This window comes from Sander vitreus, chromosome 7 (genome assembly GCF_031162955.1).
Source record: "Sander vitreus isolate 19-12246 chromosome 7, sanVit1, whole genome shotgun sequence".
NCBI lineage: Eukaryota > Metazoa > Chordata > Actinopteri > Perciformes > Percidae > Sander > Sander vitreus.
The window spans coordinates 6,337,371-6,356,282 of NC_135861.1; the positions used below are offsets into that span (position 1 = coordinate 6,337,371).

Consider the following 18,912-nt stretch of genomic DNA (forward strand, 5'->3'; position numbering starts at 1 on the left):
GATTCGCGGGAGACACCGGTTTTAGCCGTCCCTGGTCAGTCCTTAGTTGGCATGCTGCTTGAAATGTAAGGATTCAATGGAGTTGAATTTAAGTGAAATAGCAGAGGCTTGTGGATTTTGTGTGCTACATTATAGACTTTATTTCAACAGCATTTCAATGACCTTATTTACAACCTGTAACAGGTTCTACAGGATCCTTTGAACAGATATCTTGATCAATGCCATTATTGCTCAGGTTTAAAAGTGAGGTGCCACTGCAGTAATGGTGGCTTGTTTACTTCTTTGATTGACCTTTGATTCATCAAAGGTCTTGAATACAACCATTCACATCACATGATTCTGAAGTTAAGTGTACTCATGAGGAGCAGTAGTTAGTCATTGTTTAATATCTTCAATATTAAGTTGCATTGTGGGAAATGTAGGATCCAACGTTTTGACCCATACTAGGGACTAAAAGTCAGTACGTCTCGGCCTCTGCGGCTTCCATTTTGACCATTCTTTTTTTTAACCTGTCTCTTGTGAGTCCCCACACTTTACGAAAATGCAATACTAAAGTGCTGGAGTACCGTGGTTATTCGGAGTAAGAAAATGTATAATACAACCATATTTTAGGCAAATAAGATACACTCTGAGATAGAGAAATGGAAGTATTTTTTTGCCTGCATCACCATGCATTGATTTGATAAACACTAAGATTTGGAGTCAATACTTTTACAGAAATGAATTTGTCAAATGTTTCACTCCTAACCCCTATTTTCACCGGGCGCATCTGCGCTGCATTCCAGATGCGCCGCGAGCAATCGCTGCCATTCAAGTCAATGCTTGATAATCCACCAGCCGCGCCACGGCGCGTCCCAGAAGCGTGTGTGAAGCGGCTATGCGCTAAAGCGACAGGTCTATTTTCACGCGAGCCGCGGGCCGTTTGGACAGCCAGGCAGGAAGTGAAACAGCGAGACTATCCAGTCAGTTTACCAAAAGACACCCCCCCCCCCAATATAGTTTATGTCTCCTTTACAACACCACGGATGACGAGATATTCATCTTGGAGGTAGAAAAACATAATAGACATCACAGATCATTTTTATCAGGACAACACCAGAAAAGAGAAGGCACAGAGTTTAATTGCTTGAAGTGGAAGGTAGATACTAGTTTAATAAACACGCGATCGTTCTGTAAAGTACTTGTAGAGACAATAAACTCTGCGAGTCGGGCAGCAAGACGCTACACTTCTGAGATGCACCCGGTGTGGTATGGCGCATGGCGGAACACAATGTGGTGACATGGGAATCAAATTAATGACTTGAAAATAATAACCATGACCGCCATTCAAAAGAAAAAGTTACTGCATTGTAGAAGCACGTTTGTATGTAAGAGACAAGATATTTGTAGATTATGTGACCTGAAAAGTGCTCTGAAATAAATATTTTTAATCCTGGGAAGCTTCTTGAAAGCAGGGCAATGTTTTAGTCACACAGTACAGTACGTGTTTGTTTGGCCTTACAAGTTCAGTTACAGAACAGAAGGAGATACAGTACCGGGAACTATGGAACTAGGATCCCAGTGCAAACGTGCAAATATAGCAGGTGGACCCGAGCTAGAGATGGATGGAATGGAAACGGAGGGAGAGAATGAATGAGTCACGATGTAGAGAGATTAGAAAAAGAGGAATGAGAGAGAGGGAGAAACGCATCAAGACCGGCCGACAGAGGGATGTCACATGGAAAGAGGGAGGTAAGAGGCAGACACGCAGCAAGAAATAGAGGGTAAGCGTTAAGCCGGTTGTTTCCCCTCATGAGTTTGCTTGTCGGGCAGCGCAGACAGCCCTGCCTCTTTCTGTTCTACGTCACAGCAGAGCGGAGCGGGGGGAGCAGGACTACCCCGATGCTGACAGGAGGAAAGGAGCACTCCAGTCTGCCGGAAGCCGGCTGCTGCTGCATCTCGTCAGTGGACCCCTTGGATCTCTTATTGACATTACAGAGCTCTTTATTGTTTTCCTCTTCCCCCTCATTGTGATCCTGCCAAAACCGAGGAGCTGGATTGACAAATACATAAAGGGATCCTGCAGCTTCTAACTCTCGAGACCTTTTGGACTATTCTTCATCTTTTTGCTGCTTTCAATCATTCAGGTGTCAGGATACAAGCGGATATCAGACTGAATCAAATGGATTAAGGACTAGATCCAGTAAACACTAAACTCCAAAAGACTTTCAACTACATCAAAAAAAATTCTGGAGTAGATCAAAGAAACTGGACTAAATCAGATTTATTGTCAGCTCTTTAACATGTGTTCATGTTATAAGCCATTTTACTAATCTTTACTTAAAGAAGCAGATATGATAAAGGTAGACTTTGACTGCAGAAGTCGAGGATCTGAGCTATTGACAAAAATGATGACCTATGAGTAAGGAAATGGTGGTAATGATTGGGTTCCCCAGTGATACTGACAAATGGATACCTCATCGCTGCTGACTCACCACTGGCCCAAAGATGCCACGCTCTGTTGCCATCACGTCGGAGTTAAAGCCTTTAACTTAGATTTTGCCTGGGGGAAAAGACAATTGATCGGAACAAATAGAAAATGAAGTGACAATCTTTCACTTGTTTTACTCGATTTTCACTTTTGAACATCTGAAGACATGGCAGGAGCTGATTACCTTTTTTTCAATTTTCCTCAGAGGTAAAAAGGGTGAACATAAGCTCCTTGTTTTACTTGTTCTCTGTCACGATAGATTGAAGAAAAGCCATTTCTTTGTAATCCTTTGAAAGTGAATCAACTATGCATTCACAAATCCTGTCTTTCCGTTCTTCAAACATGTGCCCTTGCCCTTTTTAAACCAAGGACACCAACACTGATTGGTTTCTTCTTCAGCACTCGACCCTGCTCACTTCGCAGGACAGGTGAAACTCAAACCAAGTTTATGGACACATCAGAAACCGATTTTTCCTTTACGCTCGGATTGCAGATCCACTTACCATGGGATAACTGTACGTTGAACTAAGTGATTAAGTAACCCCTTGTTCAGCATGGTGGTGACTCATCTGGAGCTGGAGCTACGCTACCAGGGAAAGAAGTTACGTGGCGTGACATGGAAGTTGACTCGGTCAGAACATGGGTTCATACCAGAGAGCTCTTGGCTCATTGCTGCCCAGGTTATGGTGCCGTACCTGGTGTCAGGGCTCGGAATGGTCTCCGCCGGGATTGTTATGGACCTTATACAAGTATGAAAATCTAAGAAAAATCATTTGTGGAATTCCTTTTGAGAGACTGGTTGATTATTAGATGAAAATGGTTGGGTACCACCTGAATTGTTTCAATACTAGTGCTAATACGATAACCTGTTTTTTAACATTAAACAAAAAAAGCCAGAGTTCTCTATGTTAAATGCAGTCACACACCAATTACCAGACAAAACATAGATTTTGGACCATTCTGTAAAACCCTGGATTACATTCAGTGCCTTTTGTTAACATACTACAGTATCTGCGCATGGAAAATACAGTATGTTAAGGTTAGAGAAAGTACATGGTTATGGCACATTAGCCATGGCTAAGGCATTTATGGGACACCAAAAAGATTGTCATGTCATTCTTTTTTTAATCTTTGATTTTCTTCAGTTTCAACTTTCTGTCACTTTTTTTGGCATGGAGGGGAGCAGGGAAGGAGAGCGAGATTTACATATACTATGGAGAGAATGTCAGTCTTCTGGACCCACAGCCTGCTGCTCTGAAGGCTGGCATCACCACACAGCTAGCATTTTGGGAGTTCCAGGGGAACTTGTGAAAGCAGTTGCCGTAAATATACAGTAAAGCCAGAGGCTATTACAGTCAAGCCGTCAATGTGCAACGTAGGTGTTTATGGAGATGAGAAGCTATTGCTATATGCTGGTAGGCGTTCTTTTTTCAGCATTTAATGGCAGACTAGAACACTTGTAGGCGTATGCTGCCCCCGTCAGGTCTGGTAGAATTGCATCCTACGGTACCTGCGGTACTGTGGAAAAATGAGTACCGTCACATTTATACATCGACTTTGTACCAAAATATATCGGTTCTCAAGACATCCCTACTATGGACGCTTGTCAGTGGCTAACCTAGCCCTATGGATGAGTGAGTGGATGGATGGAGTGACTTTACACAAACAGTTTATCATAGTGGTATGGATGAATGAATGAATAATGTGGAGAGATGGGTGGTCGTGCACATACTGTATACAGACAGCTGTAGATGGTTGAATGGAGTCAATAGAGTGAGAGGCAGAGATCAAGTGTACGTGCTGCTCGGGTAAGAATGGTCTCATTTGGCATTGTTTTCATATCCAGGTGTATGAATTAGGGTCCGACCGACATTGGCCTTTTATTAAATATTGGACATTTTTCTATCTTTCTATCTTATATTATTATATCTTTATGACTTGACCAGCTCTTTCACCACAAGTCTTTTAAACACCTTTTACATGTGGGGCGAGTTACAAGAAAATTGTGGTTGATGATGGTTAAATTGGTGGACAGAATCCTTTCGGAATAATAGAGGGCAGTGTTTCCTTACAAGCAGACGGACGGATGGACGGATGGATGGATGGACGGATGGATGGATGGATGGATGGATGGATGCAGCTAAATGGAACAGCTACTGCTATATACAGAAGTTTGTCAGTCCTGCTTCCTGTTTTGATGGTGCTGTTGTTAATTCAACAGATGGAGCCTTGTGTTACATTCACCTTTCTGAGCTTTCCAAATCAGATTTAGATGTGCGGAGGAAAAGGAGACCTTTGGGATAAAAGTGGACAGTTAATTTAATAAGTGGTTGGAGGATGAAAGAACGTAGGTCAGAGAGATGCTATAGAAACTTTGATATCTTGGTGACATAGAAAAAAAAAGAAGTAGATTCTGTAGAAATGCAGTCAAAGAAAGCCAAACTGTTTGAAATAGGCCTATTTCTTACATTAGGCTATGGTCTTAGCCTAAAGTGTAGCTTGAACTGTTCTGAACATAAGTATGTGCACATGCTAATGATACAATAATGATGTCTCTAGTGAGTAGTATTAATATCAGTAATTATAATGACAATAAAAGGTTGCTGCTCTAGATTTCCAGAAATCTAGAGTCAAATGGCTTTTAGTTATCTTGGCTTCTTGCCCATCACACTCAAGCAGCGGCAGCAGCAGCAGTATCAGGGCAGAAGTGGGCCATGTCCCAAGATAGCCTCCCAACATGACAGCCTTCTGCAAGACCTATCAGTCCAGAATCTGAGAGCAATGTGTATAAATAGACAGACACAAGCACACACAAGAAGCACACCACTATACTCGTATTCATCCCTCTGTCCTTCATGGTGGCTTCATTTAAACCTCATCATCACTGTCCCTCCCTAGTTGCTGTTATATGATCAATTGAGGAGTCAGGAATGATCTCATTGGTTGTGTTTAATGTTTGTGGGTGGAGCTAAAGAACAAGGGCACAATAGATACCTGATCAAGCAGGGGCAAAATATTTAAAAAGATAAAAAGGACATTCGATACATTTTTTTCTACTCTCTGTCCAGTGCTTCTCAGGTGCAAGCATATCACTCCGCCCAAGTAGCAGAAGTAGCACTGCTTCGCCTTTCTGAGAATATAGTTCCCAGTTTATATACAGTTAGAAGATGGCTGTGTCTCATGTGACCTTGTTATTTGTACACACTGTGACTATACAAATCACAACATGTAAATAGGAACATTTTGGCGTTATTTTGTCACTTATTCGGAGCAGTAGGCTAGTTGGAACAGATTACCTTCAGAATCCGTGCTAGGTTAAAGCTACCGGTGGAGCCGTCGGAAAGCGTTACAACACGCACGGAGATGAGAAGGGTATGTATGGACTTATCTAACTCTGGGGGTTACGGTGAATAAGCTAAAGTCCCAATAAGTCGGCGTGTTCCTTTAAAGGCTAGCAAAAATGGAAATGTTAAACAATGTTATTTCATCATTTTGTTTGTTTCTTAACTGAATCACTTATAGTATTTGTGCTTCTATGAACCCCCTGAGAAATGTTTTGAAAACTTCTTATCTGACACAATTTCCTTTGTTTTACCTCTTTCCTTCGTCCATTTCTGACCTGCTCCGTCAGTTTCTCCTCTCATCTGTAATTATCTCCCTCCCTGCCCCTGCCCCTGCTCCTGCTCCGCATCCCTCTGCTCTTGGCAGCTGTGCTGTTCTTTTATATGTGCCTCTATTTAAAGATCTAAACCATCTCGGACCTGCCAACTGGAGTTGTAGTCAGAAAATATGAGGCAGACTCTGTGAACTGTGCGTTTTCAAAACCCACTGAGCCTTTGCAATATGGCATGGCATCAGCTGATGCTCAGAGCGGTGGAAACAGGAAAAGTAGGCTACTGGGTTAGTCTAGAATATGTGATGTGCTTATTTAACAGCATCAGTAAGAGACATGGTTCAGAGGGATCCATCTGTGGAGGTAGAGATGATTTCCTTATAGAACTGAATGAGTTGTAATTCAGTGTATTTATATTTGTCTGCAATGCGTTCTAAGTGTTTATACAATATTTTATTTGAAATGTGTGTGTGTGTGTGTGTGTGTGTGTGTGTGTGTGTGTGTCTGTGTGTTCCAGCATTGGGAGGTGTTTAAGGTGATAACAGAGGTGTTCATCCTGGTGCCTGCTCTGGTGGGACTCAAAGGAAACCTGGAGATGACCCTGGCTGCTCGACTCTCCACTGCTGTAAGAAGAGCTAGGTGTTAAATATTGTTAGGTCCTCATGCAATATATATATATATATATATATATATATATATATATATATATATATATATATATATCATATACTATAGCATATAGATTTGTATATAGATTTTTATATATATATATACAAACCCCAATTCCATGAAGTTGGGACGTTGTGTAAAATGGAACTAAAAACAGAATACAATGGTTTGCAAATCCTTTTCAACCTATATTCAATTGAATACACTACAAAGACAGGAACATGCCCCTGTCCCAGCTTTTTTTGGAACGGGTTGCAGGCATCAAATTCAAAATGATATAATATATGCAAATATTTGCAAAAAGAACTATAAAGTTTATCAGTTTGAACATCAAATATCTTGTCTTTGTAGTGTATTCAACTGAATATAGGTTGAAAAGGATTTGCAAATCATTATATTCTTTTTTTATTTACGTTGTACACAACATCCCAACTTCATTGGAATTATTGGAATTAGGGTTTGTGTGTGTATATATATATATATATCACTTTCATCAAGCCCTATATATTTGATATTATTCAAGAGAATATGTTTACTACTCCCTACAAATTAATCTTACCACCCTACAAACAATTTATCATGCACCACTGATTCTATACAAAGCCACACACACTTAGAAAAAAGTTTTTTTTTTGTTTTTTTTAATAAACCTTTTGATATCATATGATACCCTTAAAAACTATTATTATTGTTTGTTTTTCAGCTCAATCTAAGCTGAACATAGGTCCACCAGATTATATTCAACTCCCATGTGGTTTCTTGAAGTACAATTAGGCATGATCATATAATGCAAAAAGTAAAATTATTCAGAATGATATTGAGATAATTGTTTTTTTTCCATCGGTACCCTGTATGTACAAAATAATTGCACTATAATTTTTCATCTGTATTCTAAAGCGTTACCCAAACCCCAGGCTGTAAAAAAAAAAAAACTTGACTCGTAACTCTCACCCTATTTTAACGATCTGAAACGCAAGTATCAGGTGCAAAATAGGAATGATACATGCGTCGGTGTACATAGTCAATTGCGCTGAGTGCAAGATAGGGCCCATTGTCTACTTTTCTGCCTCCTTGAGATGACTATTTTTTTTTTTTCTGCACACAATGAGCTATAATATTCCACACCAACATGTAATTGTAACAGGTGCCTGGGTAGCTCACCTGGTGGAGCGCACGCCCATATTTAGAGGTTTACTCCTCAATGCAGCGGCCGCGGGTTCGATTCCAACCTGTGGCCGTTTGCTGCGTGTCATTCCCCCCTCTCTCTCCCCTTTAATGTCCTATAAAAATAAAGACCTAAAATGCCCTAAAAAAAAAACATGTAATTGTAACACTCAGTTTTGTCAACTCTATATAACTCAAATGATTGAAATTGCCTTTCCCCACACATTCTCATTAAAATGACTGGCGGTGTCTCCGTGTTTGTAGGCCAACACAGGCCAAATGGACGACCCTGATAAACAATGGACCATGGTGTGCAGCAATCTGGCACTGATACAGGTAACACACTTACTGTACACTCACATAGCTAACTATTGTCACCGGTGTAGGCAAAAAGAAGGATCAAAATAACCATTGAGATACTTTGTTTAGGTATGCGTAGTACACTGTGGTCTAATTTCTGATGTTTTATGGACCAAACGATTAACTGTTTAATATAGAAGCTAATCAGCAGATGAATCAGTAGTGAAAATATCCGTTAGTTGCAGCCATATGTAAAAGTCACCGCACTGTATGTCACATTCATTGCTGTACCCTAACTGTATCTTATGATAATGTCCCGTCTCATTTTCTGCAGGTTCAGGCGACAGTGGTGGGCTTCCTCGCGGCAGTGGCAGCTGTGTGTTTAGGGTCATTTTCTAGAGGGGGGATTGAACTGGACCAGGCAGCTGTTCTCTGTGCTAGCAGCATCACCACAGCCTTTGTAGCTGCTCTTTCCTTAGGTGAGTGACCAGGGATGCCATCATTGTTTTGCATCAGAAGTTGAATAAATCTACTGTATTACAGTATTTTCCAGGTTTGGCTCAATTTCTACACACAAGTTTCAATTTGTAAAACTCTTAAAACAAAACTGTTTACATAACTGAGCCAGTGCAGTTGTCTTGTCTGCATTAATGTTCTGGGTTTATTAGGAACTGCACAGAGAAAAATGTGTAAAATCAATGTGTATGGATGCAGTGATGATCCAGTCTCCCTGTATCCAGTGGCAGCATTGCAGCACACATATTTAGCAGAAAATGGTTGGAAAACAAACAGGTGGCCGGGTGCTCAGATAGTAAGACACTAAATTGAAGCAAACCAATACGATTGGTGTTTACATGCACAGCTACCTTGTCTTTTAAGGTGAGGTGTAAGGACTGCCTGCGTCGGCCGTCCAGCAAAAACGCAGGTCTTTCCATTCACTTTGAATGGGGGTAGTGTGTTTGGGCTGCGGTGGGGGTTGTTGCAGGGGGGACATAAAAAAAAAAAACGCCCCCACGTCACGCTGTAGGTGGCCAATCATGTAACCCGCGATCAGACTTGTCAGTGTGTTTTGAGGCGGTGTGAGAGTCCCGTACAGTAAACAGGAAACATCATTGCCTTCATCGCTGCCACAAGAAAGTTTTAATACACTCTGAGGGTAAAATACGAAACACAAGCACTGAACTGCCCGTGTGTAACAGCTAAATGTTTCCTGCAACAACAAAGCACTCGCTATGTCTCATTTGTCTCTTTCTTTCTCTCTCTCCTGTAATATAAGGCTGCCTTCAATTGCGGTCACAAACTTCGAAATCCATAAACGATCTGACGGAAAACAGTAATCGTGAAATATAAAGTCTACTTGTGCTTTGTTGGGGGGTTTAAGAACAAAACAGGGGATCACACAAATGGGCCGTTTCATTGACGCCCCCCACACTTTATTTGGTGTGAATGCCCCGCAATAGTCATTCAGCTGCTTTACACGTAGACGCAAAGACCGACAGGAGATGACGGCTGAATCACTTTTAACTTCCGTCATAGCTGCCCTGTTTATTGGCCAATCCTTATGTCTTTACTTCACTTTGTGTCCTGTAGACGATCCAATTTGTTGCTAAACTTTCTTTGAATGCATTAAAGGAATGCTTTGACATGTTGGGAAATACTCTTGTTCTATAGACCTTTTTCACAGCAGATATGTTGACATGTCATAGTAGGAAAAGCACAAGTGTATTCAAAACCATTAATGATGCCTTATTCCACTTAGGAGAGGCCCTGGTATTGTGCATGCTGACTCACTGAAATAGCTTACTGGGACACTTGAAGTCAAAATGTCTGCTGTGAAAAAGGTCCATTGCCGAGAGTTGGATGAGAAGATTGTTACCACTCATATATCAGGGGAAACTGCTAGCCTCTTTCTGTCCAAAAGTAACATCATCTGGCTATCACCACCCCTAAAGGTCGAGACACACCGACCAGACGGCCGACCCTCGGCAGAAAAGGCAGTTGGACTGATCAGTCTCCCCGAGTTGGTCAAAAAAAGTGCCTCGGAACACACCAAAACGACGAGACGTAATACGTCTCCATAACAGCAGGCGCCGCTAATCTGTATTGTCGCCCAAAAAATGAAAACCGGCAGCTGATTGGATGAATGCGTCACGTGGGTCTGGTTTCTCCGGAAATTCAAAGCCAGACTGTCATGGCGGCTTGTTCAGAATAGGATCTCATATTGTACTAAAATAGTTCACCGAAACGTGTTTCTGAAAACATTTTAAGCGAGAATTAGGCCGTGCAGTTGCTGAATCTGTCTTCATTTCAGATCAACAAAGGTCAGTTTAAAAGATTTTCGTCAGATTGTGAGAGACTCGCTCATTCCGCTCCCCATTACCGGGTTAGCACTCTACCAATCAGATGGGTCATTTGAGTCCGACTGCCGGCCGAAGGCCAACGGCCCCTCGGACGGACGACGGCACGGAACACACCAAACAGACTCGAGTCACTAACCTCGCCAGACTGTCCGATGGCCGATTATCGGCTTTGTGTGTCTGGACCTTAAAGCTCACTAGTCTTTATGCTAAGCTAAGCTAACTGTTTACCGGCTCCAGCTTCGTATTTAACGGACAGATTCAAGAGTGGTATCAATCTACTCATCTAACTCTCAGCTAGAAAGCAAATACATATATTTTTCCAAAATGTCGAACTATGTCTTCCGTAGTAAGTAAAAGATGCATGTTGCTTCTGTTGTATGTCTTTTTTACTCGTAATGTTAAACACCATCAATGTATCCAGTTCACCATACAGACCCATCAGGTTTTTCCCCTAGCAGCAGATGCATCCATCCCTGTATCACCCTTTCTCCTCATGTAATAACTGCATAATCCATAATGTATCTCCCCCCCCATAAATGTTCTAGTGTTTAGCAGGCTTGATGAGTGAGGGAACTCACTTTCCCTTGTTCTGTTCTGAGTAACCTCTTTCCAGTCTTCGTCTCCTTACTCTGCCATTTTTTTAATATTTCTCTATGATTCAGTTTTCTTACTCAGATCTAAATGCAGCTTTTTGAAGTCTTCTTTCCTCTTTTCTAGCAAGCTGTCACTCTGTGAGGCTGGTTGATGCATATATAATACAGGAAAAGCTAAATGTTTCTGCTGAAAGCTTTCGTCTGCGTTATGTTGTCTTGTAACCCCGATAAAAGCTCTCTCTCTCGGAACACACTGTATTATTAATATACTGTACATTTCGAATTTTCGTTCGCCTTGGTTGAAACCGATGACAGCTTTGCTTTTATTCTCCATCATCCTATTTTCTGTTTCTGTCCTTTCACACTAACTCATCTCTCTCCTCTTCCTGTCTGTCCGTGGTCCATCCCTCCCTCCGTAGGCCTGGTGATGGTCGGAGTGATCATCGGCTCCAGGAAGGTGGGGATCAACCCCGACAACGTGGCCACCCCCATCGCTGCCAGTCTGGGTGATTTGATCACCCTGTCCCTGCTGGCCGGGGTCAGCAGCACACTCTACAAATATAAAGGTGAGGAAACACGGTGACATGGAGTCAAGAGGGAGATGAGCTAAACCTCAGCTCGGATTTATGGCTCTGCGACACATCGTCTGTAGTCAGAGAAGTGCCTCCTTGTAGATTGTATTCACCCGTTGAATACAACAACAACAACTCACATCTGGATTTATTCCTTTTTTTTCACAATAAGTGGGAAATGTGAATGTCTTTATTTTGTAGTATGCACAATGTCTTTTTTTTGAGTTTGTCATGCTTGATAACCAAAACACAAGATGGCAGCAAAAGTCCGGTTCAATTTCTCAGACAGCTCGTCATGGTGTGTGTGTGTGTGTGTGTGTGTGTGTGTGCGTGTGCGTGCGTGCGCGCGTGTGTGTGTGTTTATGTTTTTTTTACTTATGCTACCTTCAGGGACGCATTTCAGACTAAAGACCAGTTAATTGGGGACAAAGCAGATTTTTGGTTCAGTGGTTAAGATTAGGTTAGCCTGTGTGTGTGTGTGTGTGTGTGTGTGTGTGTGTGTGTGTGTGTGTGTGTGTGTGTGTGTGTGTGTGTGTGCGCACGTTCCTACTGTCTTCTGTATTCACAGTACCTGTCTCAAAAAAATGTAAGCTGCTTTATGTAAGTGAACTTTCCCTCATCTGTTCCAGGGTCTGTTTTAATTTAATTTCACAGATTGTGAAAGTGTTTCTTCATGTGTGAGTGGGTGCATTTTAAATGTGTATCTTGCATTTATACTTTATAGTCCGGCGTAGGATAAAGCTTGATAAAACTTCACATAGATATGGATGACTTAAAGCTCATGAAATTAAATGGTTTGTTTGTAGTAATGAGGTGTTGCATTAACATTACAGTACTATTGTAATATAATGACACATATACAGTAAACCTGTTGTACATCATATGCATAGTTAAGTGTCAACTCTTGATAGGGCTGATTATTGCATAATTTAAGGCTTCTCTGAGAGTATAGTTGGGTTTTTTTTACATTCATTTTTGCTGACTATCACTATAAGTAGTATATCAGAGTGTGTGTGTTCCTGTCCCACAGATATATGGTACCTGTCGCCCGTGGTGATTCTGGTCTTCCTGGCTCTGATCCCGCTCTGGGTGGTGGTGGCCCGACAGAACCCTCAGATCAGCGAGGTTCTCCGCTCAGGCTGGCAGCCTGTTATAGTAGCCATGTCCATTAGCAGGTAAAATCTCTTTAATTATTTTATTGAACTATTAATGAATACATAATTGTACAGTGAACGTCATATTTCAATAGAGCCGTGATTAATACGAAGTAAGACACTTAAGGCTGTTTTATGCTTCTGCGTCAACTCGCTACGCCGTCGGCCGTCGCTCCTACGACGTTGTGACCCTTTCGGAGTTCTGCGTCGGGGGTTCCTTTGCATCGCGGTGCATTTCACCGCCATGACGCTAGGGGGCTGTAACGAGAAATTAAGTCTGAGGTTATTTGCGAGGTGTCTGGCAGCCAGTTAGCAAGCTAACTTTAGCACAACTGCCCACAAAGTACTGCTTGCTGGCGAAGTTCTGATTTCAAAACATTACTGACATATAGACACTTTATGTTTGAGTTTATTTGCAAAGCTTATGTCAGTGAACTAGCATGTTGCTACTCCCCACAGTAGGCTGCTTGAAACACCGACTATCAACACACAGGACGAGTTGACCAATCACAGTCCTTACCGTCGCCGCGAACCCCCCCTCCTAGCCCCCCGCCGTAGCTCGACGTGCACCTCCAAAAATGTGTAACTTTGCATCGAGGCGATGCAGAGGGGCCTGCGGGGATACACTGTCGATTCGACGCAGAAGCATAAAACAGCCTTTAGAAGCATGAAAAAAAACTAAATGGTGTTGTAAGAATCTTTTTAGAGAAACCTAATGAATTATCTAGCGGTACGTAATTATTAGATTAGATACAATTAGATTAGATAGACCTTATTGATCCCAATTTGGGAAATTACAAGAAATAAGTAATAGGATAGAATAAAAAAACAACTATTCAAAAATAAAGATTAAAAAAAAATACAAAGGACAGAATGTACAATCTTATATACAAGTGGTGAATAGAAATGTACAACCTTCTTAAATAGTATGTACAAAGATGCAAGTAAAACCCATGTTTGTGCAAGTTGCACAAACAATTATATATCTATGTCTTAAATGATATACAGTCTAATTTAAATGATGCATGCAGGTAAATCTGAACAGGTTGTAGGAGATGTTCACGTAGAAAAATAAGTCAGCCATCTGAACTGCTAGTGAGGTAGCTTAAAACAGGATTATCTTTTTTTTTTTTATCTGAATGGTTTCTTCCTTTCTGACATCAGGCTGGGAAACCCTGGCAGTGACTGCATGGGGTTGTGACTCCCTCTGTGTTTGTGATTTCCAGTTTTGGAGGCCTTATACTGGACAAGACAGTGAGTGATCCCAACTTTAAGGGCATGGCTGTCTTCACGCCCGTCATTAACGGTAAGCTGAAACGTCTTTAAAAGCTAAATGATGCCACAGGAAGAAATCAAACTGAGAGATAGCATTTTAAACATTTATTGGTTGTTGTCCAGAGTGACAATTCGGAAACATTATCAGCATTATCAGGATTAAGCCATTATTGCACGGATGTTTAGTGTGTGGCAGTACAGCTTCTACTGTTGGTACTGCTGAATGAATCCAAGCAGCATGCTAAAGATTTAGTGACTCCAAACAAACACATATTGAGAGATGCCATCACAATTTTATATTGACATTATTTTGAACTAGAAACAGGAGTGAATGCTGTCAGGGTGGTAAAGGGGAAGGCAGCAGCAGGTGCGAGTCATGCATGCATGGTCTATATAAAAGAGACTTCAGATACAGTATTAGGGGACCACTAAGGTCTATATAAAAGAGACTTCAGATACAGTATTAGGGGACCACTAAGGTCTATATAAAAGAGACTTCAGATACAGTATTAGAGGACCACTAAGGCCTATATAAAAGAGACTTCAGATACAGTATTAGGGGACCACTAAGGCCTATAGAAAAGAGACTTCAGATGCAGTATTAGGGGACCACTAAGGCCTATATAAAAGAGACTTCAGATACAGTATTAGGGGACCACTAAGGCCTATAGAAAAGCATCCAAAGAGCACCATGTCATGGGACCTTTAAATTAAAGCAAGCAAAATATGCGTGCTCACTGACAATCCTGTTCTTGCGTCATAAGTTATACAGTTCGATTTGAACACTTCTGATTTGTTCTGTTCTCTTGTGTACTTCTTTATTGTATGAATGTGAGCGGCATTAAAAACATTGAGTTGACAGCGCAGTCCAACTCTCAGAACAGAATATATATATATATATATATATAGTTCATTGTTATTCACTAATCCCCAACAACATACCTACAGTAGTAGGCTTCATGAAATGACTTTTTGGATTGATTTCCTTCTTCCAGGCAGCCACTGGCAGCTGCATGGTAGTTCACATTTTTATTCACAATGTTATAAAAAACCTCAAACTTCTTTCTTCACTCAGTTTTTTCTCCTCAAAGTTATATTGTGTTGTAGTTAAACGCTTACAGTAGGCGAGTTTAAAGGTCCCATGGCATGAAAATTTCACTTTATGAGGTTTTTTAAAATTAATATGAGTTCCCCTAGCCGGCCTATGGTCCCCCAGTGGCTAGAAATGTGCTCTGGGTATCCTGCTTTGCCTTTTGAGAAAATGAAAGCTCAGATGGGCTAATTTGGAATCTCCTCCTTATGATGCCATAAGGAGGAAGGTTACCTCCCGTTTCTCTGCTTTGCCCGCCCATGAGAAAGAGAGAGACATCATGGCTTGAAAACAAGCAAAGCATGGTAGTTGGTCAAAAAATGTCTTAAAATGAACAACAAAAGACAAACGTTCTCAAATGTTTAATGCTGCTGCGCACCTGGTTAGCTCACCTTGTTGAGCATGCCCCCATGTACAGGGGCTCAGTCCTTGCCGGGGCGGCCGCGGGTTAAATTCCGACCTGCGGCCCTTTTCTGCATTGCTGCATTCCCCTCTCTCGCCTCCTTCATGTCTACAGCAGTCCTATCAAATAAAGACCTAAAATGCCCAAACATTCTCTTAAAAAATAAAATTTGCAAATGTATAATTTAAACATGAATTATTGGAGTAAAATATAAGTAGAGGACTATTAATCTGTCCAGGCCAACTCTCTGTCCTTGACATATTTTGATACTCTGTGCTACGGACACATTTCAGTTTGTACCACAACAGTATTGATGTGTGATACAATACCGAGCCCTAGCAACAAGAGAGGGAAAATAACCGTCCTTGCTCAAAACTAATGGCCATGCATGGTCTAACCTACTCATTTTGTCATTTTCATTTTTTTTTGATTGCCATTGTGAAATGAACTGAAACCAGTGGCAGCCTGGAAAACTATGAGACCAGTCTAAAAACATATGGGAGGCTTCGGAAAAGGTCTGGTATACATGATTTACAGTTAATGGGCTGAAACATGTGAAACTGCCAACATGTCCAGTAAAATGAAGCCTTAAAACCACTGCAGCACCCGCTTCAGAAGCACCAGCTATTTCAGATGCACAGACTGCGGTCAAACCGTGCATCCAGGCCGCCATGCAGAGCATCAAACTGCTTTGATGCATCTCTATGAAGTTCCATTTTAACAGTCTCAACAGCAGATGTTCAGAACAGTTATACAGAGTTTCTTCATACTATTATTTGGCTTGGTTACAGGTTACGTAAGAAAAAAAGACTTCTCAATTGCACATCCACTGTGTAGCTTTAAAGAGGTGCTATGCAGTTTTGGCCATTTCTTTGCTGTTTTCTCGCTTTTTGCTCGCAGGTTTCTCTATAGAGCTCCCCCTACAGCTTCGGAATAGATATTTGGCAGCTCCTATGTTTACTTGTGTCTGACTCCTCGCTCGGTCAGTCCATCGCTACCTTGTTGTATGTGTTACATCGCGAGACCTGATATCACGCAATACTTCCTGATGCTGAGGCTGGCGGCTAACTCTAACCTCCGTCTTATTTGTCCAAGTATATATGCTAAGCAGCTAAATGGTTATGTTAGAATGAAACACATGTCTGATCTTACATTCTTAATTATTATACTTGTAATACTAGGAATTAGCTTAGCACTGCAATAAAAGATGAATGCTGTTTCTTTATTTACTAGTTTCTACCCAGATCATCAGCTGGTGAGGATGCTAACTTTTTGCCTGGTGCATTTAGCATTAGCCTCAGTCTTTTAAGCATTAGTTCATGTATGTAGCCATCAAGTGCATATCTAATCCCTTTAACAGGATTTTAAAACAAGTCATCAAAAAGTCAGCAGAAGACAGCGTGTGCAACTCATGGAGCTAATGTTAGCTTTAACTGCTACAGCTGATCAATTCTGCCAGCGGCAGTTTGCCATTTCACCTTTGTCTGAAATCATTGTTTTAAAAAATTCCAAAAACTTTTCGGTTGTGAAGTGTAGCAACAGTTACTGAGGGTGGATTAACAATCAGTTCAATAAATTTCATCACATTTTTTAGCCGTCACAGTGGTGCAAATGCAGCTACGATACTGTCATGGTAATGCATGGTGCTCTGCTTGAAGTGAAGTGCACCGTAGAAGTGTCAAATGATGTGTGTCAAACGTCACAATATGTGCATTAAGTAAGAGAAGAGCGATCATCTTACTGCTAAATGGAGGGCTAGATGGCGCAGAAGAAATAATCGGGAGCAGAGGGAAGGAGAAAGAGGAGAGAAAACATTTTTCCTTGTGCATTGATTTTGCAAACTCAGCCAAATACAGTCCCCAACAGCTTGATTTGAGATTTTGGATTTGCATGCAGCTCTTTTCTGCATGATAACCCCCCTATCAACTGTGGAGAGCACTGGAACTATGTCTGAAGGTTTAGAGTTACTTCATACACAGAAAACGGATTTTCACCCCATAAAGCTGTTTTAGAAATGATGGAAAATGCACTAAGGCAGAGAAGTGGAGGCAAAAAAGAAGCAGCTTTCAGAATAAGTGGTTTGGCAATGAGGTGATCCACTGACAGGAGAGAACTCAATAGAAACCACTAATGGTCTACACCCAGTGTCCTGGCACAGCTGACAGGGCCTTTCATAACTATCTACTCTCACTGTTTCTCATTTCGGCTCTGCCCATCTTCCCACTGTTTCTCAATCTCCCTCTTTTTCTCTCTCTTTGCATCAGTCTCTGAAAAATCCGCCAATCTGGTTTGAATTTCCCATTTTTCCTCACTGGCTTGCACATAAACCAGTATTATGTTTGACTAAAAGTTCCCTCAAGTATTTCCCAACTCACAAAAGAACATCTGTGCCATGTTTGAGGGGTATATACTTGGAAAGGTGTTTGAACTGAATTAGGCACAGAAACCATTGTCAACAGCAAATTAAACTAGATTTTGAAAAGTTTGAAAAGATCTGGAAAATGTGTTTTGCACTCAGCAGAAACGCTGGCTTTGATGGAGTCAATAAAAAGCCTCAACTCACGCCTGAATGAAAGGATACAATCTTATCTCAGATCTCTTTGGTGAGCCTTTTGGTTGCTCTGAAGCACGTCCCATCTGTGGCCAGTTTAGAATTCGGCAAATGACTTGTCAAACAGATCAGACATCTTGACACAAAGTCAGTCAGAAACACGTTATCTATCAGAGTTTCAGAAAAGCCACATAATAGTTTTCCCATTTCACTGTCAGAACCATACGGCCACACAGCGTTTAATTTCTTTCCATACGGACGCGCTGCTGCCCTCTGAGATATCCGGGGGGAGCTTTTGTTTGTGTTCATCGCTTTAATTTTTTTCAAATGCTGTGACTCCGCTGGCCAGATTTTAGCTGTGCTTTGGTCTGTGTGGCTTATTGAGATGGACTCTGCTTTCCGTAAACCCTGGCCAGATCAAGTTTGTGTCATTACTTGGCTTAATTGGTGTGCTGGCAACGCGGAAAGAGATTAAGCGTTACTGATTACTGAAAGCTGTGCACTGTCCCTTGTGGGAAAGATCTTTCTGTTTCAGTTGATTATAAGGATACAAAATCAGTATCATCTTTTTAACTGAATCTGTTTGGGGAAACAACATGTCTTTGTCTGACATGAAATTCAAGTCGTTGCACCTTCATTCATATATTGGCTTATTCAGTCACTTACTCAATCAGTCTGCCTTGTGTCTTTCCCTTCCC

General features: G+C 41.3%; 1 protein-coding gene across 2 annotated transcripts in view; it reads left to right on the forward strand.

Moving 5' to 3' along the window:
* LOC144520562 (solute carrier family 41 member 1-like) overlaps positions 1-18,912 on the forward strand; it is a 34,597-nt gene that overhangs the window by 9,372 nt on the left and 6,313 nt on the right. For both annotated transcript variants that reach the window (XM_078254345.1, XM_078254346.1), the window contains exons 3-8: positions 6,601-6,708; positions 8,181-8,252; positions 8,551-8,695; positions 11,589-11,735; positions 12,772-12,916; positions 14,122-14,201. In XM_078254345.1, the coding sequence (XP_078110471.1) occupies positions 6,601-6,708; positions 8,181-8,252; positions 8,551-8,695; positions 11,589-11,735; positions 12,772-12,916; positions 14,122-14,201 (697 nt within the window). The remainder of the gene's footprint in view (positions 1-6,600; positions 6,709-8,180; positions 8,253-8,550; positions 8,696-11,588; positions 11,736-12,771; positions 12,917-14,121; positions 14,202-18,912) is intronic.